The 23,264-nt window shown below is 36.3% G+C and overlaps 1 protein-coding gene across 1 annotated transcript; it reads left to right on the forward strand.

Annotated features, from left to right (window-relative positions):
- The first annotated feature begins 2,717 nt into the window (after positions 1–2,717).
- LOC100890583 lies at positions 2,718–18,601 on the forward strand. Its single transcript, XM_030978885.1, has 7 exons — positions 2,718–2,942; positions 4,613–4,747; positions 7,861–8,231; positions 9,230–9,323; positions 14,545–14,651; positions 17,535–17,572; positions 18,585–18,601. Exons 1-7 carry the CDS (start codon positions 2,718–2,720, stop codon positions 18,599–18,601), a joined length of 987 nt encoding a protein of 328 aa, XP_030834745.1.
- Positions 18,602–23,264: the final 4,663 nt, after the last annotated feature.

Consider the following 23,264-nt stretch of genomic DNA (forward strand, 5'->3'; position numbering starts at 1 on the left):
GGGCTATAGAGCCCAAAAGTAATAGTCTTGATTTTCAGACGATTGTACCGAATGGTCATACGTTTTATGCTGCGCAAAGATTCAATCAGTTTAATCTTGGCCATCACAAGAAGTGGGTTATTGATGTAGACGAATGCTCATGTACCCTTTACAAAACTCTTTTCATGTATGTTATTACCAAGGAAGAAAAAAAGCCAGCCAGTCACTCATTAGTGTCTGACATTGAAGTCTAGCAAGTAAACAGGTTTCCTTGCATAATTTTAATATGAGGACACTGCTAACGTTTAAATTTCACAGATAGGACATACATGACATATTCATAATTCCTGCAAAGTTTTACAGAATTTGAGGTTGGCTGCAAAAGGGACATAGTACCTTTAATGACATTAAAAAATATTTAAATTAGACATGTCGTCGATACGTGATAATACAATTCACTCTATTCAACCTGTCCTGTTACATCACTAGATTGAGAAGCTAACGCACAGTAAAGCAGATCTGGGTTCTGTTGCATCCTCTCATTACGCAAGAGGTCTCTGCTCCATGCCTCATCTTCGATCACTGAGACTGGACATTGTGGAGCTGAGTGATGAGTTCTACTCAACGATGGCCTCTGAGGCATCAAAATCAAAGGTATACCCAAACACGATTTTTATTGGAACAATATTTATCCCCCAATAGTTTTGCAATCTTCAAACTGAATATATTTGGATAAATGTTTTTTTTACTTTTAAAAAAGAAATAGACATTTAAAAAAGAAATAGACATCAATTTAGTATCATTAGTCACTATTTTGCTCATATCAACATAATACTCTTACAAAACTGATAATAAGAAGCATGAGTCATGTGAATAGACTGGATTTTAAAGTGATAATGATATCAATTCACATACATGCCTCTTTTTAAAGCACATATCATATTAACTTTTCAGAAATTATCTATAGTTGTCAAAAGTCTCAAGGAGATATTATATGTATGCTGTAAATAGAAAGAAATTTCATCTTTATTCTTCTTGAACAGACACTGTCTCTTTTTTCCAACTATTCATAATTAATCACATTTTTTTGTCTTTTTTCATCTCGTCGTTCATTGCTCTTACCACCCACATTTCTCTTGGGCTATTTAGCTCCTCTCTGTCTCTGTATCTTTCTCTCTCTCTTTCAATCTCTCTCTCTCTTTCTCTCTCTCTCTCTCTTCTCTTTCCCTTGCTTTAAAAGTCTAAGTAGAGGTTCATGATGTTACATTAATAACAATGACAAATAATTAAATTAGACATGTAGTCTATACTTGATATTACTATTAACTTTATTCAACCTGTCCTGTCACATCGCCAGACTGAGAAGCAAACGCACTACCTCTCAGATCTATAGGCGTGTTTAAAAGCACTTATCCTATAAATAGTATTTTGCACGTTTTTTGAAATGATTTATTGTCATGAGTCAGAAGCATGTTCATATCAATATGATAGTGTGAACATGCTGACAACAAGAAAAATGAACTATGTGAATAATTATTCATATAAATGTGTGGTTTAGAAAATAATTTATAGTTTGTCATTAGTTTCGAGGAGATATTTTATGTACGCTGTAGATAGAAAAAATAACATCTTTATTCTGATTGAACAGAAACACTCTTTTTTTTTTTTAACTTTTCATAATCACATTCGATTTTCTTCATCTCGTGTTTTTTTTTCTTACCACACGGTGACACCCATTTCACTTTTGGCCTTTTTCTCTCTATCTCTGTCCCTCTTCTGTTTTTTTTGCTCTCTCTCTCTCTCTCTTTCTCTTTCTCTTGCATTAAAAGACTAAGTGGAGGGTATAATGATGTAACATTAATGACAATGAAAAATATTTAAATTAGACATTTATACTTGATATAACTATTCACTCTATTCAACCTGTCTTGTCACATCACCAGATCGAGAAGCTACATCATTATTACTCGCAGGAAGATCTGGGTTCTGCTGCGTCCTCTCATTACGCGAGAGGTCTCTGCTCAATGCCTCATCTTCGATCACTGAATCTGATCAGTATAGAGCTGAGTGATGAGTTCTACTTAACGATGGCCTCTGAGGCATCAAAATCAAAGGTATACCCAAACACGATTTGTATTGGAAACATTTTTCCCCCCCAATACTTTTGCAATCTTCAAACTGAACATAATTATGTCGATAAATGCTTTTCACATTAAAACAAAAAGAAGAAATAATTAATTGTCATTAGTCACAATTATCCTCATATCAATATAAAACTTGTACAATACTGATAATAAGAAGCATGAGTGAATAGACTAGTTTTAATGTCATAATGATATGAATTCATATAAATGTGTGTTTTTAAAGCATGTATCCTATAAATAGAATTTTGCATTTTGTTTTTAGAAATTATTTATAGTTTGTCAATAGTCTCAAAGAGATATTACATGTACACTGTAAATAGAAAGAAATAGCATCTTTATCATTCTGCTTGATCAGATACTCCATTTCTTTTCTAACTATTCATAATTAATCACATTTGTTTGTCTTTCTTCATCTCATCTTCATTGCTCTTACAACCCCCCATTTTCCTTCAGTGGGCTTTTCAACCCCTCTCTCTCTCCATCTCTCTCTCCCTTCTTTTCTTTTTCCCTTCTTTTCTTGTCCCCTTACTTTAAAAGTCTATTTAGAGGTTAATGATGTTACATTAATGACAATGACAAATATTTAAATAAGACATGTCGTCTTTTCTTGATAATACTATTCACTCTATTCAACCTGTCCTGTCACATCATCAGATTGAGAAGGTAACGCACCGGGAAGCAGATCTGGGTTCTGCTGCATCCTCTCATTACGCGAGAGGTCTCTGCTTCATGCCTCATCTTCGATCACTGTGTCTGTACAGTGTAGAGCTGAGTGATGAGTTCTACTTAACGATGGCCTCTGAGGCATCAAAATCAAAGGTATACTCAAACACGATTTGTATTGGAATCATTTTTTCCCCCAATAGTTTTGCAAACTTCAAACTGAACACATGTGGATAAATGTTTTTCACATTTAAAAAAGAAATAGAAATCATTTTATTGTCAATAGTCACTATTATGCTAATAACGATATAATTGACTTTCAATACTATTTAAGACATTTATTTGTCTTTTTTTGTTCGTACCACAGCAATGTCCCTTGTTTTTTTCTCTCTCTCTATCTCTCTCTCTCTCTATCTCTCTATCTCTTTCTCTCTCCCTGCTATTGGAAACGATTTCCTTCATAAGTTTCTATATTGCATTCTCCAAACTAAACATAATATTAATTCATCCTTTTTTTCAAAATAATGTTTGGTTAATAGTCGAAACCACGCTCATTTTAAAACAGTTATCTGACCATGCTTTTAATCATGAAGGTGAATCATTTGAATAGAATTGACTTCAGTGTCATGATTATATAAATTCAATCGATTCTCACATTCAGTCATTTGAGTCATTCTAAAAAAAATTCTTTAGAACTACACATTATTTTTCTTGTGATGATAGCTATATTTTTTAATTCACTTTAGATAACAATGGTCAAAGTGAAATCGGGTATAATGCAAAAACAAACACATCTTTTTTAAAATATATATATGGGAATAAAGAAATGTGTATCATTCCGACAGGGGTAGCGTGACCGGGGTCAGGTTATGATACATCATCCCACAATTTGCAAAATTGAGACATGTGTCCTTCCTCCGACAGGAAGTGCCTTCTTCGAAGTGAACAAATGCCCCTCCCACGATAGGAAAATTTGCCCTCTTTGCTATCTACGTGTCCCTGGTTCATAGCCGTTTGTAAAAAAAAAATTATAAAAAACATATCCAAAATAGAAACAACAACAAAACTACGGACAAAACTAAACAAAAATAGTAAGAGGACATTTTTCTTTTTTAATTTTTTTTTTGGACAAACAAAAAAACAAAACAATTACAACTCATAAGGGTTTTTTTTTCTTCAAAAAACATACACGTAAAAACAAAACTGAAGGAGGGGGGGGGTTTAAGCCCCCCCCCCCCCCCCTGCGTACGCCCCTGGCTGTCAATACAAGAGCGAAGGCCAGGATGAGCAGATTGGTAGGGTACGATGAGAGAGTTGAGATACACTGGAGCTTTGTTTTGGATGCACTTGTAGACAACCGTCAGGATCTTGAACACAATGCGTTGCTTGATTGGAAGCCAATGTAGTTCTTTTATCAACGGGGCGACATGATCGCGCTTACGGGCCAAGTTATCAGCTTTGCTGCAAGATTCTGAACCTTCTGGAGACGCGGTATTTGTAGTGATATGATCCCATAAGATATCATTTTGATGTAATATCTTCCCACCGATACAATAGCTTAAGTACCTCTTTTGAAATACATCATGCCATGCATATTGAAATGCTTTCTAGTTTATTATAATACCGGTACATTGTTTTATTTAAAGTGCAGCAGAAATTGAGACAACATAATCAGACTCAGTGAATGATAAAGTTACTGAGATGCAGATTCATCTGATATTAGCTATGATTTAAAATGGTGTTTATGTTAGTAAAGACAATAATTGGATCGCATCGGGGATTTCACTTTGGTGTAAACTGATTTTGGATAAATTGTCTTGGCACAGATCCAGACGCTGAGTGTTAAGGATGTTTCCATGATGACTCCACGGAGACTACTCTCCATTCTCTCGCTACCACGCCTCCAGTCACTCACCTTGAGGGATATCAGACAAGTTGACATAGACGATGGAGAGACACTGGTTTGTATCTTTACTGTTCCAATATTGAATTCAAAATCCTCTTTTTGCTCCAAGCTCAAAAGGAAGGCGTTCAGAAAAAACCTGAAGAGACTAAATATGAATGATGAAAGAATTGCCAAAAGGATAGTGTATTTTTGTTTTGAAATCAAGTTAAAACGACATACTATGGGTTGTTTAGAAAATCGATGGATGGTGTTATTTATCAAATATATATACGTGCACTGTTATAGTTTTTCTCATCTTGGGATGAAGTTTAACATTGCACATATTTTTAAAGCTTGTTAAATATCAATTGATAAATGATTGCCATTTGTTATTTACCATGGAGAATCCTGTTGCTTATTTTCTTCATTATCAAATTCAGTAAAGTGAAGTCATTTGATTGATTTTTTTCGTTAGTCTAGGTGACCTTATAAACACTGAACTAATATCACAATAAAAAAGATGATAATAAATACTAAAATCCCGTCATCTTCCACCGAAATGGAAGGATTAACCCTCGAATAATAATGTTGGTGGAAACAGACAAAATAAAGAAAAAATTTAACGAAGGTTTCAGAAAAAGCGGAAAAAGAATAAAAACATTAAGAAATTTTGGATGTCGATAATGGTAATGATATACAAAAACTCATATTGTCAATGCGATCATGATGTGTTATGCCATACAGAGAGAAATCCTCTTTTTATATTTTGTATCCAAAATACTGAAAAAAAGTCTCATGATAAACAAACCTCTATTTAAATGGAGGGCAATACACTTCAATATCATTTCTTACATCAGCATTAGTTTCCATTCATATCATACCCAATAAACAAAATCACGTGAAAATCACGTCAATATCAAGGTATCGACTTGAAGAGAGTTACGTTCTTCAAACACCGGACATTTACGTAAATGTGTTAATACGTTTTTTGCATTAGGTAACTTAAAACACACGAACACTAAATCACGCAATTGTCACTGCAATATCACCATTATAATAACGTGATTATCCCTACCTTGGAGACCATGGTTTGTAAACCTAATACTCCCGTGTTTGTTTGGTTATGAAATTACATCTTCATACACGAAATTATCGCGTCACAGAAACACGTGAAGCGTTAGTGATAGTTTTAGTCAGAATATCTGCGTGAAATTCACGTGAATATTACGAGGCTGACTTGAGATGAATTATGTTCTTCATTCACGTAAAATTTACGTCGAAGAGGAAGTATGTTACTGTATCCCGCGTTCAACCCAATAATTACGCAAATGTTACACAATAAATGAACCAAAATAATGACGTTCTCATCCCGTTTCTGAACATCGTGTCGTGGATCTTCCATAATTACGTCCAGGCGCGCCGGAAGCAGTTTGGGATTAGAGGGGGTTGGGTGGGGGGGGGGGGGTGCAAACATCCCAGAAGAGAAAGCTAGTTGCAACTGGTCCAGTTGATGAACCATTTAATACCAACTGGTAACCCTGGAAATTGAAATGGGCTAAATGATCCAGTTGATCCAGGCCAGTTATAATTCAACTGGTCTAGCTGAGCCATTAGAACCATTTGCTAAAACTTCCAACCAGTTGAACAGCAACAATACTTCAATGCTGGTACGTCTGTATGTCCAATGTAAGGGCATTGGTAATAAATAGACTTACATAATTGAATTAATCGAAATAAATTCGTATACTTGTACTTTATTGAAATTATTTTAGTTCACAGTTAATGTTTCCCTTATTCATGTTTAACTATTTATACGAAGTAGCGAAATGTCCTAATAACTGGTAATTTATATTTGTAGTATTTTCGAAATGAATTGCATATAACTAAATCATTAGTAATTAAGAAATATGCTGTAAATTCAGATAGATTGTTTAAAAAACATAGATCTGCACGCACCCCATATTCAATATGCAAATGAATTGGTGTCAGCTGGGTCAACTCGAAATATGCCAACGCTCAGTCATCAACTGGTGCAACTGGAAATATGCACACTCCAGTTATCAACTGGTGCAATGAAAATATGCCAACAGTCAGTTATCAACTGGTGAACATAGAAATATGCCAACAGTCACGGGATTATCACAACGGAACTTAAATGGTAACTGTGAAACCATCAAGACACCCAAGAATAACCCATTTTCACACATGGAAAACACGGAATACCCAGCTTATATTAATAATCCGTTTGAGTCACGAGATCATCACCGCGGAACTTATTGGCAACTTTGACTTCCATTTAAATAGGTGTTTTAATACACCTAATAATGACTAATTTTTCACACCTAAATATCACGGATTCACAGCTTAGATTAGTAATCAGTTTTAACTACGTGATCATCACCAAGAAAGTTATGGTAACTTTGAAACCATTTAAATAGATGTTTTAAGACACCTAATAATGACTAATTTTTCACACCTAAAAGTCACGTATGACAAGCTTAGATCAATAATCCGTTTGAGTCACGAGATCATCACCGCGGAACTTATGGCAACTTTGACTACCATTTAAAAAGGTGTTTTAAAACACTTAATAATTACTAATTTTCACACCTACATATCACGTTTTCACAGCTTAGATTAGTAATCAGCTTGAGCCACGTGATCATAACCAAGAAATTAATGGTAACTTTGAAACCTTTTAAAGAGGTGTGTAAGACACTTCAGAATGACTAGTTGAATATAACCAGAGATTCACGGACAGAACAATAAGACGATTAGCCGGTGTAAGTAACGTAATTATTACCATCAACCTTGGATAACCTGTGAAACCAATCAATAAAGGTGCTTACAAGACCAAATAATTACGTATTTATCGCCACCATCGGTTAACTGACAAAAAACTCGTTGCTTGGTCAAGTGGTTATTTGGTCATAAACACTTGATTTACAGAGGTAAGTGGAATCCCGTTACTCCAGTCGCGTGATAAACTGGTGGTTTTTAGGTTAGATGAAAACGTGAACAGGAGTACCTTTTTTGTTTAAATGAAGGCACGTGTCGATAACGTTTAAATCTAGTTCAAAAGGCACTATACTTTAGAATCACTTAAAATACACTCCCAAAAGAGGTTACTTTTTGGTGTTCTGTTTATTGGGTATATAGTGAGCCTTTTTGCATCGCTCTTTCTTGTAGACTCGTCCAACCTCAGTAGATGAGCTTACTGTGGATGGTAGGCATGTGATCAGCCTGTGGAATCTTGGACTTCATGCATCATGTCCCCAAGTGAAAAAACTCAAACTGAACTACCAGGACAAGGAGAATGTCTCATCAGACATCATCACAATGGCCTGCTCTCCATTCTATCATCTGACTCACCTTCAAATCAAGGGAGATAAGTATCGATTATCTACTACACTGAATGATCCTGTGTCATTTTGTGATGCGGTAAAAACATCATGTCCTCGACTCACCAAGCTGTCTGTTCTCTACATTACACTGAAGAACGAGAAGGCAGCCGAGGTCATCCAACTCATGAAGACTCATCCACACCTGACAAGCATAGAGTGAGTCTCATTTGATTTACCAGGGTAACGATTTCCACTGTATAATCAAACTCTTACTTGTATTTATTGTGGAATTTTTTCGGTTTACCTTTTGCTGTGAGTTTCTTATCTTCATTTGCTACCTCTATCTCTCTCTCTCTCTCTCCCTCTCTCTCGCCCACCCCCCCCCTCCTTCCTCTCTCTATGTCCCTCTCGTTGAATTATTTTTCTTTCTCTTTTGTAAGTTCTCTTTGATTCCTGCCTTCCACTCTGTTTCCAGCATTTCCTCTCTTTCATTCTCCTTATCATTGCCTCTTTTGCTATCAAACAATATAACTCTCTAAAAAGAGATGGTTTTAAGTTTTTTTTACGGAACGATACAAACCTGTATTAAGCATATATCTTATGCCGTATGCTTTCATGGTAATTATAAAAATGGGATACCTGATTATGTTTGATCTCATAAGGGGAAAACTAGCGTTGATTTAACACATTTTGTTCTTGATATCAAAAGGAAATTTAATTGGCAAAATAATCTGCCCAACAAGCAACGTATCGTCATTGTCACTGAATTTGATTTTATGCGGGGTCACCGTCAGGGGTAGCTGTATTAAGGTTTTGAAATAAATCTCAGATGGTTAAGAAAGTGCATACATGAGTGGGTTGTCTAAAAGATTAGATGATGGGGTGCTGTATCAGGGATTTTACAATAGTTTACATAATCTGATGATCTCCTCATTTCAGGACTTATTCATATCACTATGATTTTCTTATTATAAATGTAAATCAATACTTTATCTTATTCATCATGATGTATCCTACATACAAATTTGTTATACCATAGTTATTTGCGGTCATGCAATATAAATTCAGAGCAATATTATGCAATGTTGGATGTGTAATTGTTATCTATTCTCACACCACATAGCATACATATCTAATGGCTTTTTAAGAGAGTATCGTACGTCAGGTTCGTTCAAAAGATCATACCCCCGAAATGTACTGTTTTATTACTATAGTTTGATTGGGTGTCATACCAAGGCGGATCTGGATCCACTGGTTTCTGAGGTGAACAGTGAAGGCAAGGTGACTGTCACCGTGATGCATGGTTCGGTAAGATATAACAATAGATTACATGGACATCTTCAGATTGATTCTTCTCCCTCTTTCTGGCATTCCATTGATTCAAAGTATGCTATTTTTTTAATTATCCATATTTAAATCCGCCCATCAGTAATCAAAAATATACAATGCACATAATTTAACCCTTACTGTACTGGGGGGGGGGGGTGGCCTGGGAGCCCCCCCCCCTCGACATTTTCGGAGATTGCGCCGCAACCGCTTGAAATTTTGAATCGTCGTTTCATGACTTTTTTCCCTCAAGTCTTACGCACATTTTGATACCATTTTCGTCGAAATCGAATATACCTGTTATTACCTGTTATTAGTATGCGCATGTCATCAAAAAGTGCTATAATTGCATATATTCATGTACTGTACAAGCAGAAATGTGAAAACAGGTTTAGATGTATTCCTTCCTAAGTGGGTGATATGAATTGATATCAAATTGCTTTTATATGTTTCTCAAAGTAACCTGATGTATTCCAAAACAAAAGAATACATAAGAAATAAAAACAATAGATATAATAAGAAATTAAAAAAACAATAAAATACATAAGAAAATAAATATTTGAAAATCGCATCAAATTTGCATAAATTATCATTATTAATTACATCAAAATAAATATTTTGTGTTAAAAAAGAAGTTTCATATGAATAATGAGTTTCAACATTCAAAAAGTGGAGTCTGACACGTTTTCTGTAAAATGCATAAAATTAGCATTTTGCATAATTAATTAGGCTATAACGACAATAATTTACATTTTCACAAAAAAACTAATTACACCATCTTGTTCGTTACGTGAATATCTACAAACATGTAAATTTTCGTGTCCATCCGACAATAATGCAATATTGATGAGTTCTATTTTTTTTTTTCTAGAACATCTTAAAGATGAATAATGTTTGTGGCCTGCATTTCTTTATAATCAAACGGCCTGTATATTCTCACTTCTGGAAATAAAAACAACAAATAACATTTCATGAAGCAATGATGTCATTAAGATGGGTGTTAGGTACGGAGTGTAGGACTATGTGTCTCCTCTTCCTCTGCCTGCTACCTTGGTCATGATAGAGACATTATAATATCAAATCTTCCCTGCCTAAAATGTTATGCTTGTAGTACCTTTCGGGAAAAAATACCCCACTAATGTCTTCAAATTATTAGGGCCTATATATGTAATCAATTTAAATCTAATTTTGGTTTTACTAAATGATATCCTAGCATTTGATCATCATCAATTTCTCTCCAATTTGAATATACATGTATGATTGAATCCATTAGGCCTAGAAATAAAAAAAATGTAGTATTGCCCTTTAGGTGCCAGCACCTGGGTTGGTTGGTCAATGTTTTTTTGGATTTTTTTTCTCCCTCTTTGGGCTGATATTTCTCAGTTTTGAATGCTTTAAAATATGTGTTTCAGCGACATAATTCCATTCATATCTTTTCACCTCATGATAAACCTTGGTTGACAATGTTGTCTTTAGACAACAATCTATGCTTCCCAGCTGACGAAGTTGGTTTTTAACTACCTGTAAAACTTGGTAGCAATCTGAAGATTGTTGACAAATTTTATAGATAGTCCCGGGCACAAAGTGGTCTCTTTACTAACCAAAGAAGGGACAGACACTGACACAGGAAAAGACAACCAGACACTTTTGCATGCAAGAGGTTCAAATCATAGGCTATTAAAAATGTTTGTATTTAAACTGGCCCACTTCATATAATATGCTCTTCTATCCTGGGTTCTTCCCAGTGTACGTTTTTGTAGTCTGAAATGAGTCAAACCTGACAAGAAACAATTCAAATACATGAATGTTTGAGCATTGCATTGTATATACACGTACACAAGGCCGGGGTCTACTTGTTTACGCTAGCAGGATTTCAAAACTAGGGCAGAAAACGAGTGAGAATTTGGGAATAATTTTATGATTGTATGCATTTATATCCCATTTAACTCTTTATGCGCCACTTAAAAAACCCCCCTGTGCCACATTCTTTTAGGGTCACACATTTCGAGGGAATCTTTATTGACTCTGCTGAATCAAGAGGCTATAACTCTTCACTGGATGATCATGATGAAAAATATTGTGCAGCAAAGTTGTAGACCGGAAAACGTGCTTTTCGATGAACCGTCATTTGTTATATTTTGAATTATCATTTTTATAATAATCATAATTATATAATGTTTAATTTTTCTTATTTACGGCAGTTTTTTATCCCTCTAGAATTTCTTATTTAGCAATGATAAGACATCTTCAAATCGAATCTATTAGAAAGGTGGACTTCTTACCTTTCTTTACATACCTTGCTCAAGTATTCTAACAATTCAGAAGGTTAGTATTTAGGTTGTTGAAGAAAAGAAGTTCAATAGGGAGAGACTTGAAAGTACCCCGCTCAGCCACCCTTGACAATGGGCTAATCTGCCCATTGAAATCCCTATTACCCCAGGTTATTGTCAATGTCCGGTTTAGCGGGGCATGAAAAGGGACGTCGTGGGGATGTTTTTCTTTGTTGTGCCATGATAAGTCAATAAGAAATAAGAGAATGTTATTGATTTTGCCCACTGGTATGAGCATGTAAAAATGGTATAGGCATAATATATTATATGTGATATACATGACATAATCAGCATCTTATTGAAATGTCTCATTATGAATGTTCACCGCATCTGTTCTCTCACCTTCTTTACCCCTCAATAAAATTGATTTCAAGTACATTTATCACAGCCATAGATATACAAAGAAAGAATGAATCAATCTTAAAATATAAACTATATTGCATTGTTTTCCATTTACTTTATTGTGAGAGAGCTTATTATCAGAAATGATTGACGAGTGGAGTATGCAATGAATAAAATATGGAGAACGGACGTGAGAGACATTATGAGAGAGAAATAGTGATATGAAATGAAAGGACTTTACTGTGAATAAAGATTATAAGAGAAAGAGATAAAGATGACGGCAAGACAGGATACATATTGATACGAAAATAACAATAATAATGAGATAGAGATGACGGAAAGAAAGAGAGTAAACACTGATAGCATAAGAATGAATGAAGATAATAAGAGAAAGATATAGAGATGACGGCAAGACATAGGGTACATATAGATAGGAAAATGATAATAATAATAAGATAGAGATGACGGAAAGAAAGAGAGTAAACACTGATAGCATAATAATGAATAAAGATAATAAGAGAAAGATATGGAGATGACGGCAAGACATAGGGTACATATAGATAGGAAAATGATAATAATAAAAAGATAGAGATGACGGAAAGAAAGAGAGTAAACACTGATAGCACAAGAATGAATAAAGATAATAAGAGAAATATATAGAGATGACGGCAAGTCATAGGATACATATTGATAGGAAAATAATAATAATAATAAGATAGAGATGACGGCAAGAAAGAGAGTAAACACTGATAGCATAAGAATGAATAAAGATAATAAGAGAAAGATATACAGATGACGGCAAGACATAGGGTACATATAGATAGGAAAATGATAATAATAATAAGATAGAGATGACGGCAAGAAAGAGAGTAAACACTGATAGCATAAGAATGAATAAAGATAATAAGAGAAAGATATAGAGATGACGGCAAGACATAGGGTACATAATTATAGATAGGAAAATGATAATAATAATAAGATAGAGATGACGGAAAGAAAGAGAGTAAACACTGATAGCATAAGAATGAATAAAGATAATAAGAGAAAGATATAGAGATGACGGCAAGACATAGGGTACATATAGATAGGAAAATGATAATAATAATGAGATAGAGATGACGGCAAGAAAGAGAGTATTACACTCATAGCATAATAATGAATAAAGATAATAAGAAAAAGATATACAGATGACGGCAAGACATAGGGTACATATAGATAGGAAAATGATAATAATAATAAGATAGAGATGACGGAAAGAAAGAGAGTAAACACTGATAGCATAAGAATGAATAAAGATAATAAAAGAAAGATATAAAGATGACGGCAAGACAGGATACATCTTTCTTTCATTAGTTTTATTCATTCTTATTCTATCACTGTCTACTCTCTTTCTTGCTGTCATCTCTAGCTCTTTCATTAATTTTTATTCATTCTTATTCTATCAGTCTACTCTCTTTCTTGCTGTCATCTCTATCTCTTTCTTTCATTATTTTTATTCATTCTTATTCTATCACTGTCTACTCTCTTTCTTGCTGTCATCTCTATCTCCTTCTTTCATTTTTTTTATTCATTCTTATTCTATCAGTCTACTCTCTTTCTTGCTGTCATCTCTAGCTCTTTCATTAATTTTTATTCATTCTTATTCTATCAGTCTACTCTCAGGGAACACTTTTATCACTAGAGTCTTCGTCACTGCTCGATTCGTCGGAATCAGAGTCCATGCTCCATGCTTCCATAGTAACAAGATCTCGAGCCTCCTCTACACTAAACACACGTTGACGTTTTCCAGCAGGTGCCATCGTAACATCAGTAAAAAAAATCCAAAGAAAACCGCTAAATACACGGTAATTTCGAATGTAACACTATGAAGAAAAACAGTTTACCGGAAAGTGTGCGATGTATACAATGTAAACAATAGTAAACGCAACGCGTGGCTACACACTGCGAGCGGTATTATGAATGTCTAATTGACTCGTATACATCTGTGCAAAAATGCGAAGTTGGCACGCCTACGTCCGTGCAAATCGGCGAACAAAGCAAACAAAGAGTTAAACAAACATAATACATATACCCGGTAATACATATTTTCTTATTCATAAAAAAAAAAATCTAAAAAAACGGAAAAAAAATAAAAAATTAATACAAAGCCAACAGACGATTTTTAAAAAATTTGGTCGGTCGCAAAGGGCAATACAACAATTTTTTTGTTGCGCCTTACCTTTTACTTAATGACTGAAGGTTAAATTAAATCAAACAAAACATCTCTATAAAAATGATCGTAAATGATCTATTCGTTAACACAAATATATGAAATCTGACAAACAAAAATTACAATCTCTGGAAGCTTAATTTTATTTTAAAAAATCCACAATATCATAGAAATTACAATTGCCAAATTTAACAGCAAATCATCCATTGTTTCTTTGAATGGTACTTTTTATATTCTTTTCATCACACCTAGTTTCTATATGTATAAATGATTTCTTGTATTCTTAGGAAATCTAAATCCATATGTATGTCAATTCCCTCAGACATACAGAGAAGGTAGCAGCAGTCAGAGCATACCTTTGAAGAGGCAAGCTCCTCATACTCAGTCAATTCCACAGGATGGACCTGAAATTCCAGAGAAGCAATCAAGGTATGAAGGCTACTTACTATAGTACCATTAGAGTAAGACAGTGTCCCACTGGTAACACTTCATATTGACTTTGTGTATGTATGATACAGGGCTCCACACTGACTCTTGTTTGGGGAAAAGAGGTTCAGATTGATCTTTTTACAGTCTGTATGCATGAGCCCTGGGTCAAAACTTCTCAAATAATGTTAGCAAACATGTGAATGAGTATGTATAGTTTACACATTAAAGGCCACTTTAATGTGTACACTTTTTTATTTTCAATAATGGGGCATATTTTGAAGATTTTTGGGGAGTCTAGTTTCATGTAAAATAGGGTGTTATTTTTTTTTACTCTACTATAGCAATCTACTATAGCAATCTACTATAGCAATCAAAGATCTACGCAGCAACCAGTCAATACACATTCTACAGGCAGACCAGGGCAACGCTACAGTAGTTCTGAACAAAGGGGACTACAATAAGATCGGTGCGCTACTCGAGACTCCGACTTACAAACAATGAAAGAAAGATCCCACACTAGCAACAGAAAGGAAACTCAACCAGCGACTCCTCTCTCTTCACAGAACAGAAGTCATATCCAAGCTACTCTACTTCAAACTTCGCTCATCTTCAGCTACCTGCCCCATCCTGTTTGGCCAGCCGAAGATACATAAACCTACCATTCCACTTCGCCCCATCATTTCAACCCGAGGATCACCTTGCTATGACACAGCCAAACACCTGACCACGATTCTCCAACCACTCGTAGGACAATTGCAGCACCACATCAATAACTCCAAGCATTTCGTCGATGTCATCTCCAAGACCACCATACACGATACAGACATCATGGTCAGTTTCGATGTTGAATCTCTCTTCACCAATGTTCCTGTCACCGAATCCTGCCGAATCCTCTAAGAACGCCTCGAAACTGACGACACTCTCCCCGACAGAACCCCCCTGACACCGGATGAAATACATGACCTCATGTACGTACTTCTGCCTCAACTCAACTTCCTTCAAATGGCGAGACAATTACTACCAGCAACTTCGAGGCGCAGCCATGGGATCGCCTCTTTCACCAGTTATAGCCAACATCTTCATGGAGCACTTCGAAACAACGGCACTCCAGACTCTCTTACAACACCCTTCTCTCTGGCTCCGATATGTCGACGACACATTCGTCATCTGGCCACATAGCAGACGTGACTTAGACCACTTTCTTGCCCACATCAACCAGCATCACCCGAGCATCAAATTCACCATGGAGACCGAGCAAAACAACAGCATCCCCTTCCTAGACGTTCTCGTTTCTAAATCACCATCCGGCAAGCGCGCTCATCATGTCTACAGGAAACCCACACACACCGATAGATATCTGCACTACAGATCCTTCCACCATCCATCCGTACTACGATCAGTCCCCAACGCCCTCATCCGCCGAGCCCATCAACTCAGCGATGCAGACCATCTAGACCAGGAAATCCAGCATGTCACCACAGCCCTAACCAGCATCAACAATTACCCAAGACATCAGATCAAATCCAAGACTCCCGCCAACAAGCCCGCAGCCAACACCACCCCTGAAGAGAACCAACCCGCAGCTACACCACCGAAGCAAACTATTGTTCTTCCCCATATCGGTCAAGCCTCTCACAAGATTCAACATATCCTTCAAGCAGCAGACATCCAAGTTCGACACAGTTCCTCCAACAAACTCCATTCGACATTCCACCCACACAAAGACAAGCATCCAAACCACAAGGAAACTGGAGTCTACAAAATACCATGCGAATGTGAAAAAGTCTACATTGGTGAAATGGGGAGAAATCTGGAAACAAGACTCAAGGAGCAAAGAACCAGCTTCAGACTCGGCGATTGGGATAAGTCCGCCATCGTCAAACACGCCCAGCAACACGAACACACCATCAAATGGGATAGCAGTCATCTCATCTCCATAATGAAGCACTGGCATACACGCCGAATCCGAGAAGCCATCGAAATTCACCGCCACAACACCGTGCCCCAAGACTCAGGACTATACATCAACGGCATCTGGAAACCCCTCATCAACAAGTACCCGGTCACTCCTCCTCCACCACCGCCTCCAGCACCGCCCTCACCACCCCGACAGACACCCGTACATCAACCACCGCCTCCCGCCGAACCCTCAAAGCAGCCGCCAGCCTCACAGCTACAATTCACAGCAGACGACAACAGACTACAACGCCGCCTACGTCGGGGACACACACAGCGTCTCGCCAACAGCACACCCCACTCATCGACTCGAAACTCTTTTAAGTCCGCACCCCGGTGACTTAAGCTCACGCACGCCAGCCATTCTCCACTCCTGACGACGGATAGTCAACCTGTTTGAAACGTCGAGCCACTCATCCTCTCCAAGCGCTATAGTTCTCCTTAGAACTATATGCTAAGAAAGATAACAAACAGTCCTTTTCAGGACTACCACACCCCCAAGAAAGATTACCGAGTCAGAGTCCTTTTCAGGATTCCTCAGCCCTCTCTCTCTCTCTCTCTCTCTCACATGGTGCACCCGCAAACCCACTGTATATAACAATCATGGATTAATATAATAACAATGTAATAATAACTGCTTAGATTGGTAATAACAACTTATGATAATGACATTAATAACACTGATAATGATGATAATAATAGTGGATTATAGAGTAGCACTCATGTCTGTCAAACTTACATCGTCACTGTCCAAACCGCTCCCAACAAGGTAGTTAGAAAAAACTGGCGTGCCATCGTTTAAAATGGTGGAGGAGCGGTTAGATTGATACTCAACATCTTTGTAGCCAATGTTATGTTGCTAACACAAGACTCAAAGGATAACGAGGGACTAATAGTTTAATGGCGATGTGTATGTTTTATTCACAGCCAAGAATCAAGAAGGCTGCACCTCGACACAACAGTCGGTAAGTGTAAATTAATGACAAAAGTGTCAGATGTGGGGAGTCCAAGAGGGAATAGAAAACTTTTAGTTTAAAAGTGACTCAAAAACAAATAGACCTCTTAATTCTCCCTCAAAATATCAGCCGACTTGCATGCTAGCAATTTGCCAACTTGCAGAATAAATAATGCATGCTGGCAGCATCATTGAATTCTGTCATTTTGTTTTAACATATATGCCCCACACAAAGTCACGCATCCACCGTTCCCTCAGTTTTGTCTACTTGCACATGGGTGTATGATCTAAGGATGGAGATGAGGATGATTGTGGTAGTGGTGGTAGTGATGATGATGGTTGTGGTGATCATCATACAAATCTTGAAAAATCCCAAATGTTGCGTGCGATTGCTTGAGTGAATTAACTCATTAATCTAGTATACTAATAGGTTACTTAACAACCTTGAATCTGAATAATAATAATAATACTAAAGGATTCCAGGAATATATGTTATTATTATATATATAAGGCTTCCAAGTGTTTCAATAAATCAGTGTATTCAATATCTTTAGCGCAGTACCCGGATGACTGACCAATATTATATATATTTAGTATTGCTCAGTCATCCAGGAACTTCAACTATCGATATTGATATCACACGAAAACAAAGCCATATTTGCCAAGGTAATTCAAATTTTGTTATTTGGCTAGTCAGACTATTAGATAATAATAATAACATTGTATGGCTTTGTTTTCTTGTGATACAAGAATATATTGCTCTCGCTATAAAGACAATATTAGAATTATCTTCGACTCATCCAATATTGTACATAGCTCGAGCAATATATTCTTGTATCGCACCCAAAGCCATCCAATATTATATAAGTATTCAATTTAATGTAACTCAAATAGGACACATCATCAGTGTCGTTTACAAAAGAACCAGTAACTGCAAATAGAATGCAGGCATTCCATACTCGACTTCAATATCGTGTAATAAAATCATGATATGACGTATAAATTAAATTTTGTCTTCTCAGAGTTTATGAGAGTATGAATCAAGCTACAAAGCTTTAACCAAGCTACTCTGATAAAGCGTTGTGGCATGCAAGGTGTTTTTGCCTACCGGGTACCCATATACATCACCTGGATGAAGTGGTATGTAGATTAGTGTCTTGCCAAAGGAAACTAGTGAACTGCAAGCCATAAATGATCCACAACCTTCACTGCAGCTGAATTTTCTTTTTCAACTAACTAGTGCTGTAAGTCAGGCGCCATATTTGGATTCGATTCCGTTCGGCAGAGTTCAGCAATTTTTTACCCAAACTTAGGTTCGTGGTCCGGTAATATAATTTTTGCCTACCGGGTACCCATGCTGGAAAGACCTTTATCTTATTACGAGACGCAGTTGAAGTGCTTGTGAACTTGTCACAAATAATAGTAACAATGTTGTTTTTAATACTAAAGGTGACTGACAAATTTTTCTCCAAGTCCAAACAGAAATTTGGACAAGTGGTGAGTCAACATACCTTGTGTGAGTGAGCTGCAAGACACAGGTGTGTGAGCTGAAGACACGTGTGAGCGTCGGCCGGCACAGTGCATAAGACTTAATAGATTAAAAATATAAAAAATATAAAAAAATACTCTTCCCTTGAAATTAGGAACGTAGATTAACTTCAAATAATAGATCCTATTCTTTATTCGCATTATATCATTTTATTAGACACAGAGGTTATCGAAAACCACTAAAAAGTAGCATTTTGAGGACTCTAAATACCCTGTACCTGTTGAAAAAGTGTGTCTTGTACAGTGTTTTATTTGCAATTGTACAAGAATCATGTTTTCAATTCGACAAATGATCATTTGTCGAGTGTTGTTGTCCAATGTTACGATACATGAAAGCTGCCATATTGATACTGATGTATACGATATAATACACCAGTTTACGATTATGGGTGCCATTTTAATTTACGGGTAAACAAACCATTGACCTCTAGAGGTCAGTGGTCTACGCGTAAATTAAGATAGCGCCCATGCAAATATGATGTGAGCGCACAGCGCAGGCAGTGATATCATCAATGTCTTCAGATGCGCCTGTATTGTTGCGTCACTGCCTGCGCCGTGCGCTCACACCATATTTGCATGCGCGGCGTCTTAATTTACGCGTAAACCACTGACCTCTAGAGGTCAGTGGTTGTTTACCCGTGAGTTAAAATGGCACCCATGTCTGCGCATGTGCACTGTTGTAACTGTACACTGGTGTATACACAGAGATAGTAGCCCAGGCTTGTTTCATTACTGTTCTTATAAATGTTTATTTTTTATTTTAAAAATCATATTTTTCCAGAATAAATAAATTAAAATACTATAATATATATTTATTTCATTATTTATATTGTAAAATTTGTTCGATATTTTTACAATCAACATATTCATTTTTGTATGGATTGGGTTTGAGCCGAACTTGTTTTGATCAGCGCCTAGTAGGCACGTGTGTTCATGTTTATAGCTTGCGATCATGACGTTGCAGAGGTCAGGATTTGGGATTTAAATGGTGTCAGTGAAGTGGCGCCCACCACTGGAGAGGCATAAATCACAAAGAAGGAAAATGGGGCAAAAAGCAAATATAGAATGAGCAATCATGAAATGAAAATTAGGTACACTTCAAATGGTACAGAAACTGGAAGATTGTCTACATGCCATTTGCTCCTGGTTGACTGAAAACTTTCTGCTCTTGAACAACAACAAGATGGAAGTGCTACACCTGTTTTGTCACCGAAGAAGAAATACAAAAGAACTCCCTCCAATTCAATTAACCAATGGTTCTATAGATTCTTCCAAATCAGTTGTTAACTTAGGTGTTACGTTTCATCAAAACCTTTCAATGCACCCCCATGTCAATAGTATCTGTCGTAAAGCATCCTTCGCCCTGAGAAAAATTGGTAAAATTCGTAAATTTCTCTCCAAGTCATCTACTGAAATCCTCGTCCACGCATTTATCAGTTTACTACTTGACAGTTGTAATAGCCTGCTCCATGGAATTCCGTAAAAAGATATTGCCAAGCTGCAGAGAATCCAAAACTCTGCAGCACGTCTAGTTTCTCTCACCAAAAAACATGACCAAATTACACCAACCCTTAAACAATTGCATTGGCTCCCCATTCACTTTCGCGTCCAGTTCAAAGTTCTTCTTTTAACTTTCAAGTCTCTACATGGTCATGCCCCAAATTATCTTTCTGAACTGATTCAGTTATACACACCCAATAGGCCCCTTCGTTCTTCAAATCAAACTCTCTTGACCATTAAAAAAAAAGCAAAAAACAAATTACTTTGGTGATAGGTCCTTTTCATGCTCTGCTCCACGTTTGTGGAATTCTCTTCCAGACTCCATTCGTTCCATCTCTGATATTACTTTGTTAAGTTCAAAATTTAAAACCTACCTAATGAAAAATGCATATTCAACCTAGCTCTTAAATTGTTACCTTACCTTGTTATCTTATGTTTGCTAATTTCATTTTAAATTTGTTGTCTTGTCATTACTCCGTTTAGTTTTACTTGTATCAATATTGTAAAGCGCTTTGATATAAATGTCTTATGAAAAGCGCTATATAAGTAAAAGTTATTATTATTATTATTTTATTACAAAATGACAAGTTAATTAGCTTGCGAAAACAGTTACATTTTTCGTTCGGCTCGGCTCGGCTTGGTTTGCTTCGGAAGTGCCATGTTCGGTTCGGTAATTTGGCTACAGCACTATATCTAACAACACCATATTTTAACATAGAAATATACCAATGAATATAAGTAAAAGTATCGTTAAACCTAAACAAATATGATAATACACATCACTTTCAGCTTCCTTTCATATTTAATTTGATTTAATTCAGTAAGCTTCATGATAACTGATATATGGACCAGTGGTTGATCCGATGGGGGCACCTAGGCCACATGACACCCTCCCTGGCTAAAAATAAGGGGATAGAATAGGTGGAAGAAAAGAAAGAGGAATGGGCTGATGACCTTGGTTCGTTTTTATTGTGAAAGATGAAGCAGAGATATTAATATGCTGTCTCTCAATAACTTGCAGGATTATATATATATATATATATATATATATATATCTTTTTTTCATAGATTTAATAATGATTTTGCAAATGGTAATACATGTAATGTGCAATTTTAATGTAGACTAAATATTTCTGTCATAAATCTTGTCTTTTTAGACTCAGAATCTTTTGTAAGAATTCCTGCATCCACCAGCCGTTACCCACGTTGCACTGTCAGAGCAAAAGACTTGGATCTCTACGTAGATCATTTTTGCGATTGGTGGATTGTGAGTGTATACAATTGGTACTTTGTTGGAAAGAGGGTCAACTGCTTGCCATATGTACGACCACCTGTCTGGAAAGAGTCCTACCACTTTGTTTATCTCTGCATCTATGACGATCTCTCAGGTTTTTTTGAGGTGAGGCAGAGATTAGGGCGTTGGGGTGTCAGTGGATAATTTTTGGATGGGGGGGGGGGGGGGGGGGTAGGTATTGGAATCAAAAAATTTACCAAGCACCCCCCCCCCCCATGATTACATTTGTTGGCAGATATTCTACAAGAATTTTAAAGGCAAAAAACAGATAATTAAACAAGAAAATTCAGAATGAGATTATAATTTTTTTCCTGAAATTCCCAGAAAATAAAGAAACCAAAGTCTTAATTGTAGTCTTAATTAGTAACAGGGGGCACAAATAATGACATATTTTCTCTATTTATCGGTACTCAATTTGTCCCCTGAATTCGCCACTGAAATTACAAAAAAAAATAATAATAATATATTTTTGTATACATCTGTCTACATAATATAAACACATGTATAGAGACAACAAATCAATTTTCCACATACTTAAACAACTCCATAGATTTTTAAGGGTATGAATATTTTATGTTTTAACTGTTAGAGAGAGATCGAGAGATCTTCTAGACCTTATATAATTTGTTTTTTCCTTCAACAGAAAATAGAAAAAGAAATGACAGGGGTCAAGATGATCTTTCCGTCCCAGCCAATGTTCGTAGAATGGAAGCATGGAGATATCGATATCAAGTTGTTCGAGGGCCCAAAGAAAAATGAAAAGAAAATTGATGAGCAGGTATGATCTGTATTTAAAAGCTAGAGGTGTGGATAAATAAATGAAATGTAAGGATCTCATTTTATGTATTGCCATTTCTACCCCCTCCCCTCATGTTACATAAACACTTACACACACACGCACCAGCACACATGTGCTCCAACACACATTTTTGTTCTTCATAATTTTTATTTTTATTTCATTCAATATTACATGCCCACACACCTCAAACGCACCCACATCCTTTCTGTTCAGTCTGTTTTGTTCTTTATTTAAAAAAGGGAAGGTCTTCCTTTTCGATGATTATAATAGTTTTAAAAAACAGTATACCGTAATTAACGGTGTATAAACCGCACCTTTTTGCCGCCGAAGAAATTCAAAGTCGGGGGTGCGGTTTATATTTTTTTAAAGTTTGAATTTATTCCCCTCCACCTGGCGCTATGCCTGGCAATGTCTCCCAGCTCGGTAATCGGTGTGTTGACTCACCACTCGGAAACTAGAACAACACTCAAATTTTTCTGTCATCTTGGTTTGAAAGTATTCTTTCTGATCTCAATATGTAGTTTATAATAATAATTCCTCCAATTTTTCTTCTATTACATG

The sequence above is a fragment of the Strongylocentrotus purpuratus genome, unplaced genomic scaffold (genome assembly GCF_000002235.5).
Source record: "Strongylocentrotus purpuratus isolate Spur 01 unplaced genomic scaffold, Spur_5.0 spur5_scaffold_1, whole genome shotgun sequence".
NCBI lineage: Eukaryota > Metazoa > Echinodermata > Echinoidea > Camarodonta > Strongylocentrotidae > Strongylocentrotus > Strongylocentrotus purpuratus.

Excerpts from the sequence above, each read along its gene's own strand:
- LOC100890583 (XM_030978885.1), top strand. The coding sequence starts at position 2,718 with ATGTCGTCTTTTCTTGATAATACTATTCACTCTATTCAACCTGTCCTG. Across the intron at positions 2,943-4,612 it reads CTGAGGCATCAAAATCAAAG|ATCCAGACGCTGAGTGTTAA; the intron begins GTATACTCAAAC and ends GTCTTGGCACAG. Across the intron at positions 8,232-9,229 it reads CCACACCTGACAAGCATAGA|TTTGATTGGGTGTCATACCA; the intron begins GTGAGTCTCATT and ends TTATTACTATAG.